This window comes from Neodiprion lecontei, chromosome 5 (genome assembly GCF_021901455.1).
Source record: "Neodiprion lecontei isolate iyNeoLeco1 chromosome 5, iyNeoLeco1.1, whole genome shotgun sequence".
Lineage (NCBI taxonomy): Eukaryota > Metazoa > Arthropoda > Insecta > Hymenoptera > Diprionidae > Neodiprion > Neodiprion lecontei.
Window position 1 is genome coordinate 23,687,527 of NC_060264.1, and position 12,135 is coordinate 23,699,661.

At 40.9% G+C, this 12,135-nt stretch overlaps 1 protein-coding gene across 6 annotated transcripts in view; it reads left to right on the top strand.

Moving 5' to 3' along the window:
• The window catches only part of LOC107221720, an 18,073-nt gene continuing 5,938 nt past the window's right edge, over positions 1–12,135 (top strand). The window contains exons 1-6 of one of the 6 annotated variants that reach the window (XM_046742152.1): positions 7–204; positions 317–765; positions 1,531–3,369; positions 7,258–7,365; positions 8,880–9,044; positions 10,603–10,700. In XM_046742152.1, coding sequence (XP_046598108.1) covers positions 3,183–3,369; positions 7,258–7,365; positions 8,880–9,044; positions 10,603–10,700 — 558 coding nt within the window. In that variant the 5' untranslated portion in view covers positions 7–204; positions 317–765; positions 1,531–3,182. Of the gene's footprint in view, positions 205–262; positions 3,370–7,257; positions 7,366–8,879; positions 9,045–10,602; positions 10,701–12,135 lie in introns of those variants that run through there. The other 5 variants (XM_046742153.1, XM_046742150.1, XM_015660822.2 and 2 more) reach the window with 5 other exon arrangements.

Sequence of the window (12,135 nt, forward strand, 5' to 3'; positions counted from 1 at the left end):
ACGGCATCAACTTGCAACATCGGTTCAGTGCTGCCCATCGCGCAGGCCTGCGCGCACGTTCTCGTCGTTCTCAATACGCATTTACAAACACGGTGTTTCGTTTACAAATTGATATCACGGTTGAGAACCCTTCAAAAATTCTCACCAGCTAACGAGACGAGATAGTGACGAGGTGACGACGTGAAACGCTCGATTTATGGAAAGGTGAGGGGTGGTGATGGGGGCGGGAGGGTGGGGGGCGGGAGGGAGGGAAAAAATAATATTCTGTCAACTATTACAACTGCAACGAGGGTCGTTAACCATCAATTTTCCATAGTTCATCCGTACTACCTGGAAGGAAGTATACCTTTAACGTTCCTATAATGAGGCTGGAGTAAAACGTTGGAGTAAATAGACGCAGCAAAAATGTTATTTTCGGTAGCAGCCCAAGTACCGGCTGCACACGTATTCATCGAATGACACGGTTATGACCGTTGGTAACCAGGTGGATGCCTGCACCAACCTACGATTGTTCCACATGCTTTTCCAATGCGTGGGTTCTTTTGCAACTTGGTCCTCGCACTTGTCATTATGCAGTTATCAAGAATCGCCTGATCCAGCGATACATCACGGATATGCTACTTCAGGAATGGCAAACCAAAGACAACCTGCTACCGCGCGATCATTCGTTATTGGCCTGCAAGTGGTAGCGTTTAGTACAAGCACGTTTCGGTGGGAGAGTGAACGATGAAACGTCTCTAATTGGACGTTCAAGCTGACAAACAAGTAAGATCATAGATATCGTTACCTCTATAGGTACTGCAAAATAGCAAAGGTCGAAAAAGTAACAAAAGTCAACTCGTCAGGACGGATATTTCGTATATCGTAGGTACCCTCCTATCGTATACGTTGCAGTTTGTCGCAAGAATCGTTCGAGTAGAGTTCGTCACGGCATCCGATGCCCCCGTACGCTGAAGACGGTCTCGTTACACGGCCACTGGCTGGTAAACGTCATTGCAGAATGTGTTAACAATAAGGAAAATCGGTAATTCCTTCGATTCGAGACGTAGTGGGAATAACCGAGTCATTTGGGTTAAAATCGCGGATCGAAGCATCAAGCAGTGGGTAGAGGTCGACGAGAACGTTTTTTTTCGAAAGAAAGGTTACCGAGTGAACAAGTGTCGGGTTACTGGAAAACGCGCTTCGATAGCGGTACAACGATTAAAACGTGCACACCTTGCCGAATCAAAATGGCGTGCAGGCATGACAGCTAGAGTGGGGTACGTGAGAACTATTATAGCGCACCTCCGACAGGCTGACTTCGCTCTGGCGAATAACTGACACATGAGAAAAAAGTCTTTCGTCGCTACGTCTTTAGACGGCACAACGAGTATCGATCGGATTTTGTTGCCCGGAAATTTTCCAACGGTCAAAATCGTTTTCGAAACACGCGTTCAGCACTGGCGATATAACCGTGTGCCGGTTGACTAACGTTTATTTTTAGCAAAGGCGAAAGATCGCGAAAACCGGTTTCAAGTCCACACTCTGCAGGTTATCCTTTGAGGACGGGGTGACTCGAGGGACGATATTATAAGAGGAAAAAGACGCACGAAAGAAGTCGAGAGGGAGAGGAAGGGAACCCGATACAAAGGTACTAAGCTGCGAGAGTACGCGGAAGAAGAGGCGAAAGTAGCAACCGACTGACGGACACTCGGTTGTCGAGTGTGCAGCCGGGAGGAGTGGAATCGTTTGAGAATCATCGCCTAACGGCCGTTGCGGGCTGTCCACCGCGTGGAACTTACTATGCTGTACATATTGATTGCAGTTGGGGGAATACCGTATAGGTACACAAGTTAGGCGGTAGCCCGAGGCCAATCAGGTTACAGCCGTACGAACAAAGTCTCGAAAGTAGGCGCGTCCCAACGTCCGCCGCAATCCATGGTATTTATTTTCTGACAATCGGCCAGCTTTCGTTGCAAAGGCATTGGGAAAGCTTCCAAAACGTAACGGAACCTATCTTACACTATCGTCGACGAGGATGAATGATGCAGCGTTGTTGTTTTCGACGGAACACGACTCAGTGTTTGATAATTCACTCGCCGCGTGTATGTCCGATCCGACGGGCGATCTGGCAGGTGTTCGTATATTTTGATTAAAGAAAGCAGCGACAGAAGAAGGAAAATCGAGGAAACAACAAGCAAATGCGTATACGCTACAAATGGAAACTCTTTGTCACATATCTTTTGCGGAAAAACGTGATTCTTTTTTACGAAGCATAAGAAAACGGTCCTTTACGGAAAAATAAGAAGAGCTAATACGGAGAACAGTGAAGCCCGATATTTCAATGATCGACTTGTATTTGGCTTGAGGCAGTTCACGAGGGCGGTGGGCACGTCAAAGGGTTGAAAACCTCCAAAGCATTTCGAGATCCAAATCAAGATAGAACCGAGTTCTCGAGTTGACCAGGAAAACTGCTGTGGTATTGATAGGGGACACTAGTTGGCAGCGTGCCTTTGTGATTTGTGTCGCGGCGGTGGTCAAAACTTAACTCGACTGTGATCAGTGGAACTTGATTAATAAATAATCAAACACCGGTGAGTCTACATCTGTGGACTGCAACGGCTAAACTTCAAACTTATGCCGGTCGATATCTGTGGCGTTCAATTGTTACGGTACCTACAGCCTGCAAAGCCTGTTACGGGTTGATAAATAACATTTCAAGAAGACGAGAAAAATAGTGTAAATTGAAAAGCATACATACTTAATATATCTGAAATCGTTGATCGATACTTAAAAATAAAAAGTACAATCATATTTGCCGTGATTTTGAAGATTCATTCTGTGGTATGCCTGAACAAATAATAACAACTGAACAGGGATAAAAGTTTTAAGTGTTTTTGCGTTGGGTTTTGAATATACCAAATGTTAATTCACTTCGGGTTCAAATTAAATGTCACAGGGCTTAAAAGAAACTTGAAAAACTAAATACCGACGTGGATCCGCGCACAGGCATATATTTAAAAGCAAACAGCTCGGCGAAAGGAGGAAAGATTTTGCTTCGGATGAGAGGAGTCGGAAAAGAGGCTTGAAAATCAACGGAAGAAAATCAAAATACAAAAACCGACAAAACGATTTGACAAATCTTGGTTTTCTAAGTCTTACTGAGGCCTGAATTGAAGATTCAGTATCGAACGGTATGAAGAATGGCAGAATCGAACAACCACCACCAAAGTCATCGAGGTATGATGACTGTGCAACCAACGTTGGATGAAAAACGTGCAGTAGCAGCACGTGGTGCTGCTGGGGTTCTGGCCGTCGGCGTTTTAGCTCTCGTTCTGCAATCTGCTGCGGCGGCAACGCCTACTTGGGGTTACTTCTCAAATCCTGATGGTAGGTAAAAATTGTCTCTAATTTGCTAATCTATAGACGTTCATGTTTTACTCCGTTTTCGTTCTAATATTTCTTTCCTCTTTCCACGTTGATGTTTCTCTGGCCTCCGGTTTGCCCCGCGATGGATATGACTAGGACGTCATAAATAATAATCAACAGATCAGTCAATCAATCCGTCAATCAGTTAATCGATTCCCCCCTTCCAACGACTACGCTTCAAAAATCTTTACCAGCATCTGCTATAATCTCAGAAACTCTCTACCTCAAGCCATCGGAGAGTCAGCCACATATTATACTTTCAACAGACTTGCCCGAACAGGTTATAACCCGTCATCGTCTTCATCAACATTTCCTATCAGCTTGAGATATTCTTGTTACATAATACTCGAGGTGTGATTTTTCTTTGGTTCGAAGGGTAGTGCTTACAAATTTTGTTGATACCACGTGTTTTAATTCAACATTTTGTTATTTTCTCCCGAGGTTCTTACAGTGCGACGATACTAATTATATCCACACTTAATGAAGCTGAATCTGGTAACGTTAACATAACGAAACGTCTGGGAAAAAATCGTTATTACGCAATTTTAGAATAACTTTCAAGGAGTCAGTTTTTCAAAGTAAGATGAGTCTAATAAGGCGGTTTACTAAACTTCAGACATCTCTAAAGGTGCGAAGTAACGATTTTTCCTAAACATGCATCGTTACAGTAACGTTACTATCTTCATCTTCATTAAATTCATTCTCTTCCGTAATTGCTTTTAGTGATTCTCGGTATCAGAACACAAATAAACGTTTATCTTTGTGATGCGATGTTCCGAAGCGTATAGTTGATATCGGTGTACTAATATGACCCGGATGTTTGACGCGTGCGTTATGTTTAGAGGACCGTATATTTTACAGCACATTGAACGATACTCTATTTTCTATACAAAGTGTCATTGAGCTGCATGGCAGATCGATAAAGGTTCAAGACCAAGGCTGTGACATTATGCCGGAATTGTGCAACTATGGAATTCTGCGGCGTGAGTCAGATCTGAGTGACTTACGATTGCAACAGCTCGGATCACGGACGAGCGAAATGTGTATTCACAAAATCAGGCTGCTCTCGTGCCAATCATGCCGGTATGAAGATACTTGTTGTAGAATGATCAACGGAGATGGCATTTAAGTTAAACGTACGGCCAATGTAGAGGAGTAAATTTACCTATCTAGGTAAGGTTTCCCATTTTAGTGTGACCCACTTTAGACATCGCTCTCAGCTCTTTGAACTTAATTATCATCCATGCTGCCTGTATACGCCTCTCGCCGGTTCCTAACCTTGACGCTACGTGTCACACCACCAATAGCAACAGATACGCGGGGGCAAGGGTAAAGAAATGGACCCCTTTGGCAATACTGTTATCACATTAGATGTAGGGAGCGTATAATGTACGTGCGCATCTGTATAATCATTCGCGTACGTCGCGCAACAGTTCGTTTTGGTGTTAATGTGACCCTGCGTCAGTTGGGTCTGTATTTCTACCAAATGTCTGTGGTATAACGATACGTACGGACATTTTGCAACGTTGTGATCTAGCTTTAAATTCACCACTGCTACTCATAAGGTTTCGACTGCCACTGATTTCTTATATTGTTACAAGTAAGTAGGTATAATTTACCTACAACATCGTTATGCCGAGAATTCGGTGAAACAGACTACTGATATAGCCGTTCGTGGTGACTCTGCGTCTTGCGCTAACCGCTGTGGGTTTGCCGACCTTCATCGCCGTTAAACTGACAAGGAGAGTATCAGACCTCTGGACCATCGATTCTGCTCAAATTCTTAGGGTCGTTTCCTTTGCCTAAAATATGAAGCCTGTCATGTGTAATTTCATCTCATAAGCCTCCCTGCACTTTGGGTAAAATTTACAATATCAAAAATGTAACGGGTAATATGCTATGACAAATGAAACCTGTTGTGTATTTTTGCCTTAAATATCAATTCTCATTGTTCTCCGTTAAAGTTTCGATGACAGGATCTTGTAGATTCAAGTGTAAACGGATCTATTATTATTCCACAGTTATAGTTAAGTATAAACTGCGAACTATAGACAATCTGATATATTGTGAATTGTGCGAAGAATGGCCCGGTAGATATAACTATTTATTAGAAGCTCCATATTTTGGGCCTAAGAAACATCTTGGAAAGTTACACTAGAATCCATGATTCGGAGGTCTGATACTCCGCTTGTGAGTACTTTGCTTTACCATTTCGTTCATCGTCGTTGGTATACCTACATGCATCGCTATAGTCAGTGCGTGTTCGTTATAAATGAACTAACGGTGCATCAGTTACGAAACGACTAGAATTTCGAAAGGTATATTAACGGTATACTTTCTAGCCATGAGATCTCCCGTAATTCACTTCGCGTCGTTATGATTTGAGGGCGTTTCCCTGCGGCCCTATTCTCAAATTTTATCACTTGTCACGGTAAAACGTCGGTATGAGTAATAGAGCTCAATGATTTTGGGTTGGTTAATATTTTTATGCTCTATATTTCTCGTCACCCGATTTCGATCGTCAAAAAGTGAAAAGAATAAAAAAAAGAAACTCGTGATAAACCGACTTAATCAAATCATCGTATTCTATGGACGGATAAAAAATTGTCCACGGGATCAAGTGAATGCCGCGATTTGAAACAGTAAAACATCCATCGGTTGAAAAGTTCCAAGTGGCAACTGTGGATAATTTTTAGAGATCACCAAAAAGAAGTTCGTTCATATTTGCAAAGCTATTATGATACCCTCAAACTAATGATCATCTAGTTATTTGTCATTGAAATAGCTAAAAATGAACGTCAAGGTTATGTTGTTTCGATTGGAAGAATGCCGTAACATGTGGAGATACTATCTAACCCAAAGATATCAAGCTGTATTATTTATATCACCGTTTCGGTCGAACACAATTGGAAAAAATTCAAATTTCGAACTCCAACCGCGGGTCTATCTTGCCACAAGCGACTGACTGTGTTGCAAGATTTTTACCATCTCGGTTATTGCGTAACAAAGCCATCAGCCAACGGTTCTCAACTGTATCAATAAAAATTGCCAGCGATGAGATCACCTTTCCAACCACACCCGCACGCAACACGTTCTCTTCTCATGCATTATACAACCTCTACAACCTACATCGTAGCCGATAGGATTCACATGTTTTAACGACATGAATTGCGATGTAACAAAAACACAAATTATAACCTAAACAAAAAAAAAAAAAAAACTGTGAACAACATAAAGAAAGACAAATAACCGTCGCAAAGCTCGAATAACTAACAAATTTCGAGGTCGCGACATGATACAGCTGGGTGCGACAGAGAAATGTGAAAGAATGTGCGGGACATTGTGTTTCAATTATCGTAGAGTTAGTTACTGGATTATATATACTTCGTATGATTACGTTACATCGCCGTCACGTTTATAGCTACCTTGCACCCTGATATTGAACTAGGAATTTATTAGCCACTTTCGAATTCGTACAATACCTTGTGTTCACAAATATGTACTCTAAGCCCGTGTTCATATGTACGGGTTGGATTTTACCGTTTCCAGTCGTATATGAGCCTTTCACTTTCGGTCATTGAACCCACCATCAAAGCTGGTGCCAAAGTATTGAAAAGATTCTGCCCGTCTATACATATCACACGTGGGCTTACAATAAATTTTGTTCAAGCGCGTTTGTAGGCCAATTAGGTGGGTATGTGAAATATAAAAAACGGATATCCTGAAGTCAAGTTGATAAAAAGAGCTTGTGCGCGGGAATAACGACGAGGGGGAGCTGATTAATGAATTTCAATTTCAGCGTTGAATCCAATAGGCAATTTTTGTTTTTGCAATTTTCTTTTGTTCTAGCTGGTTCCGCAGCAGAAAACGGATACTTTGGGCCTTGGCGACAATGCAAACAGCTGCTTTACGGCAGAGAAAGATGCGGTTCAGCGGTATCCAGGTTTCAACCGGTCGGTGAGTTGATCACGATCTCATGAATCGGGATATAATATAAGGATGTTCCAGCGTTGGCGTTTGACTAAAGATTAAAAAATTATGGATAATAATTATGCGGTTGGTGCGGTAAGACGCCATTAATACAGACGTACAATATTCCACGTGATCGGATTACCTATATCACATCTTTAATGGAACAAGTCTACTGCTCCAGTGAAGGATATTATTACAGACTCTGAACTAGAAACGAAAAAATGAACGGGGGTCGAAGTTAGCTCCTTGTTGATTGCGTGCCATAAACATTCCGCCAGTTGCCCGTTAACACGGTAAAATTTGGGGTTATGCATTTAAGCATAAAAAAAATCAGAACACCGAAATCCGGGGATGTGAATCGTACAAACAAACAATAGTCCATTGTGCTGAGGATGAGCTGCAATGCGATTTTATCCCGTCAAATTTCGGATCTACGTCGACGATTCTTTTCCCTTGGTCGCGTCAAGTGTTTGGCGGGTTTCGTCTGACCACTCGGATCCTTTTCTACTCATCATCATTGCAGTAATGGCCAACCGTAAAGACTACCTACTTTTGAATTATAGGAGCTCCGCCGAGATCAATTTATCGCGTCGCTGTTGTCCGAACTTTCGTATGTATAGGGTAATGTGTGGCACGACGGACCCCCTAAGCTTCTAGTTATTTTTTAGTATCTTTTGAGCATCGGGTACAAGTTTTTTTCTTGGCCTAAAAGAATGTTACATATTTTAATTCAACACATATTTAACAAACTTTCACTGTGCCGAAATATCGCACAGCTCTTCTATGCTTGGGGCACGCTGATGAAACACGTGCTCGTGGTATGAAATCTGTCGTTGTGTGTACACGAGGCATTCCACGTCAATTGTATCGATTTTGGCCCATCACCATTTTTGATTTTGTTAAAGAATTTTATGCGATCGTCCCAAATTCAAAACTTGAAAAAATTTTTCGAGTATGTAAATTTTATTATGATTTTTGAAAACCATCATTTCTTATGACATATTTGATTTTAAAATCTGAAAAAATTCTATAAAATAGATGTCCGATTTCTGAAGCCTAGGTCCAGAGTGGATCTGTGATCACTTCTACTCTTTTTTGAGTTTTTTAAAGCACAGAAGCAACCGTCGGCTGACTTTGGGTCTGAGTTTGAAGATTTTGATATCTTACTCAAGATTTTTGAGAATTTTTTTAGATTTTTAAATTGCGGAATAAGACATGTTGTTTTGAAAAAACTATAAGTAATACAGATTTATTCAAAAAAATCTGAAAAAATTCAGGGTACTATTTTGGAGTTGGGAAAATCGCATAAATCTTTTTGAATAAAATCAAAAATGGTAAGGGTCCAACTTTGGTACAGTTGGCGTGGAATGCCCCATACATACGTAAAGTACATTTATGGGATGTCAAGTGGGGTTATATTAAATATAATGTACTTTCATACGGTTTCGCCAATCGACCATTACAACCTACCTGAATCGCAATATTTTCTTGATTTTCAGTGGCTGTATGGGTGGCTGGTCTTTCAGCAACCGGAGCATCCGTTCTATTGGCGATATTTGTCGTCTTGAGTGTTATTCAATTAGCGATGGCTTCTTCGGCGAAGAGGATCCTCATGTCCTACAGTACGGCATTGATTGCCAAAGTGGCGCTCGCTACTCTCGCAAGTAAGTATTTAAAAAATTTTAATTATCACGGAAAATGTTATTCCGAAACAATAGAATGGTATGGGTTTGGAGTTGACAAAAAATGAGAGAGATTCCTGAGATCTAGCTCACAATACTATACATCATGCAACCGTAAATAATTGCCGCAAAGTTGAAATTATCGCATTGGTTTACCTTTTGGGAAACTAGGTGCAGGGCGCGCGTACGCACACTGAGAAAAAAATTTTGACAAATTGTTGACAATTTGTTAAGTTAAGAATTTATAGTCCAGTCAACCAATTTTATGATATGCTTTACTATAATTTTCGTTTGGTACACTATAAATAAATATCTCTTCAAACGAACTCTGTTAGTCAACATGTAACGGTTAAAGATAGTATAATAATTGTGCAACTAATTATATAAAAAGTCAGAATGTCGACTATTCAAGATGTTTAGTTAGATTATTCGGTATCGTCGGAGGCACACCATTTTAATGCGGGTCTGTAACAAGGTGTATAGTTGGAACAATTTCTTCATGTTTGCTATTTACAAATATGTGCATTTTAATTATCTCACATGGTCAATGATATGATAATCCTTTTAAATAATTGTTTTCTTCGTCTGTGTGTCATTTCATACGAGGGTTCAATTGTATAATCAAGATGTGTAATATGTGTACAGTATGAGAAACCATAAATGTAGTTCGAGTGACTATATCTTCATTGTTGCATTTACCATAAATCTAGCTCAGATACTGATATATCTTCATCCGTGATTTATTATGGTGTTCAAACAAGTGTCCAGGGTTCAAATCCCTCCGAGTGCGGTGACTTTTCATAGGTTAAGAATGCGTATTTCATCTATTGGCGTTGATAATAGGTTACTAGGAACTTAGTACGTATGTGGTATGTTGCATATCAAGTAAAATTACGCGTAATTATTAGAAAAACTTTTTTTTCCTGGCACATGGTAACAACAACTACAATGTTCGACTTGTGATGCAAGCTTTGGTTACCATGTCTCCACGATTTTTGTAACTATATTTTATAGTAAATGTTTGTATTATACTTTCGGAATATCGTGACTCAGTACGTGTTCTTGGCATCCGAATATGCAACATCCAAATTACATCGGTTACATGATATTCTTCGAATTATACGTAACGAACCATATAACACAAGTTATAGGTACATAATAAACCGTACGTCTACGTTCGTGACAAAAGTCGATAAGTAAGCCAATCGACATGGGATACATTGTACCTATTTAGGTGTTTAATACATATACGTATGTCCGAACGTATCCAGGATTATAGTTGTATGGTTATATTTAAGTATTCACGGATATGCGTGTAAGAGCATCTTGAGAGCACCTTTATATGACGAATACAAATAACACCCGAGGTTTAGATTGAAAAATATGCATATATGTATGCGTGGGTTTTTGTACGTTTTTCGCTTCAAAAAAAACCGAATATACGATGCGCATATTTTATGAAGTAAAGACGATATTGTACAAGTACGCCGTTTGATAACCACGCTAAGCAATGACCCAACAATGTTTTTTCTTGTTCCAGCTCTGCTTGCCATCGTAGCGTCTGGTTTATTCGCTCTGCAGACCGACGATAGAGCCAACAGTTTTCTCATCACACGGGGAGAAGCTTTTTACATGCAGGTAATACGCTTTCTATTTATATTTAATCCGAGTCTGTGTACCTAAACATACGGATGCCACATAATTTCCCGACAGGGTATTTCGTAGGTATAATGCCGCACGGCACACGTGATAGGTGGTACATAGTAGCCAGTTTGGGGTTGTTGGGTTACATTCGGTCCTGTATACCAAAAAAAATTTCGGCGACTTATGAGAATCAATCACGATTAGTCCCATCTCGGTAAAGGGTATAACGACGAAACAATCTCATTCGGCAAACATGCCTCTGTAATTGTATAGTTCTACAGAGTCCATTCTAGTGTTGTGCGATTAATCGATTAATCCGCATCTCCGATTAATCGTTTTTTCCGATTCACCGATTAATCGACGATTTTGACGAACCGAGGTTAATCGTATTTCCAATCAACCGATTAATCGTGGGCTTCGATTATTTGATCAATCGAAGTTGCCTCGTAGTAATTCAGCAGGTCAATCGATATACGAATCGAAATCGTCGATTAATCGATTGATCGGAAAAACGATTCATCGAATGCCCAATTAATCGAAGCACCAGTCCATTCTGCTCGTCCGTATCTTGTGTTCAGGCAGGTACGAGCGAGCCTCTATATTTTTAATAAAGACTACCATGCCAGTTTACGGAGTAAAGTCAGCCAAAAATCGACGAATGCAAATGATCCGCTGCAATCGGGATGTTGATAAGAATCGATCACCCACAGCTGTTAGTTTCTTCGGTTCGCTCACACCGCGGTTCACGGGCACGTGGCTTCATACAACACTGCACGTGTGGGTGACGAAGAACACGGGGGCGCGTCTCTGCCAACTCGACGAATCGTGCGAACCATTTCAAGATGGAGACCGCGCAGGTGTTACAGGTCACGTGCCACACGTATCAAAGTATTACGGGTGCGCGTCTATGTGTTGACGAATAATAAAAATATGATGTGCCCGGAATAACGACTGCTACGATTGTTATTGCTATTGTTGTTATTATATATATATATATATATATAAGAGCGATCGGGCTTGACATTAAAAACAATCGGTAAGGTCGTCAAACGTGCAGTTGCCATGCTGCTAGGAATGGTACAAGTCTGTCAAGTTGGTACGGTGATTAAATTTATTTGTTTTTCATTCGATGTAAGAATAGAGGCGGGTTACTGATAATCGGAATGATTCCCGTCGCCGCGGGCGTGTCATGTGTCAGGCGTGTGTTTTTCGTTGTGGTTTGGCCGCTGGATATGTTGGATTTCCAATATAACCTTCGACGTGTAATCCGATATTCAAAATTCTTTATAATTTGCCAGGAAAGTTAGAGGAGTGAATTGTTTATTCGGCTGGCTCGTTTCTTTCGTATGTTCGTTCTTTTTCTCTCTCTCTCTCTCTCTCTCCCCGACAACTCGAATTTCCAAGCTTGAGACTCCGTGGAGAGACAATG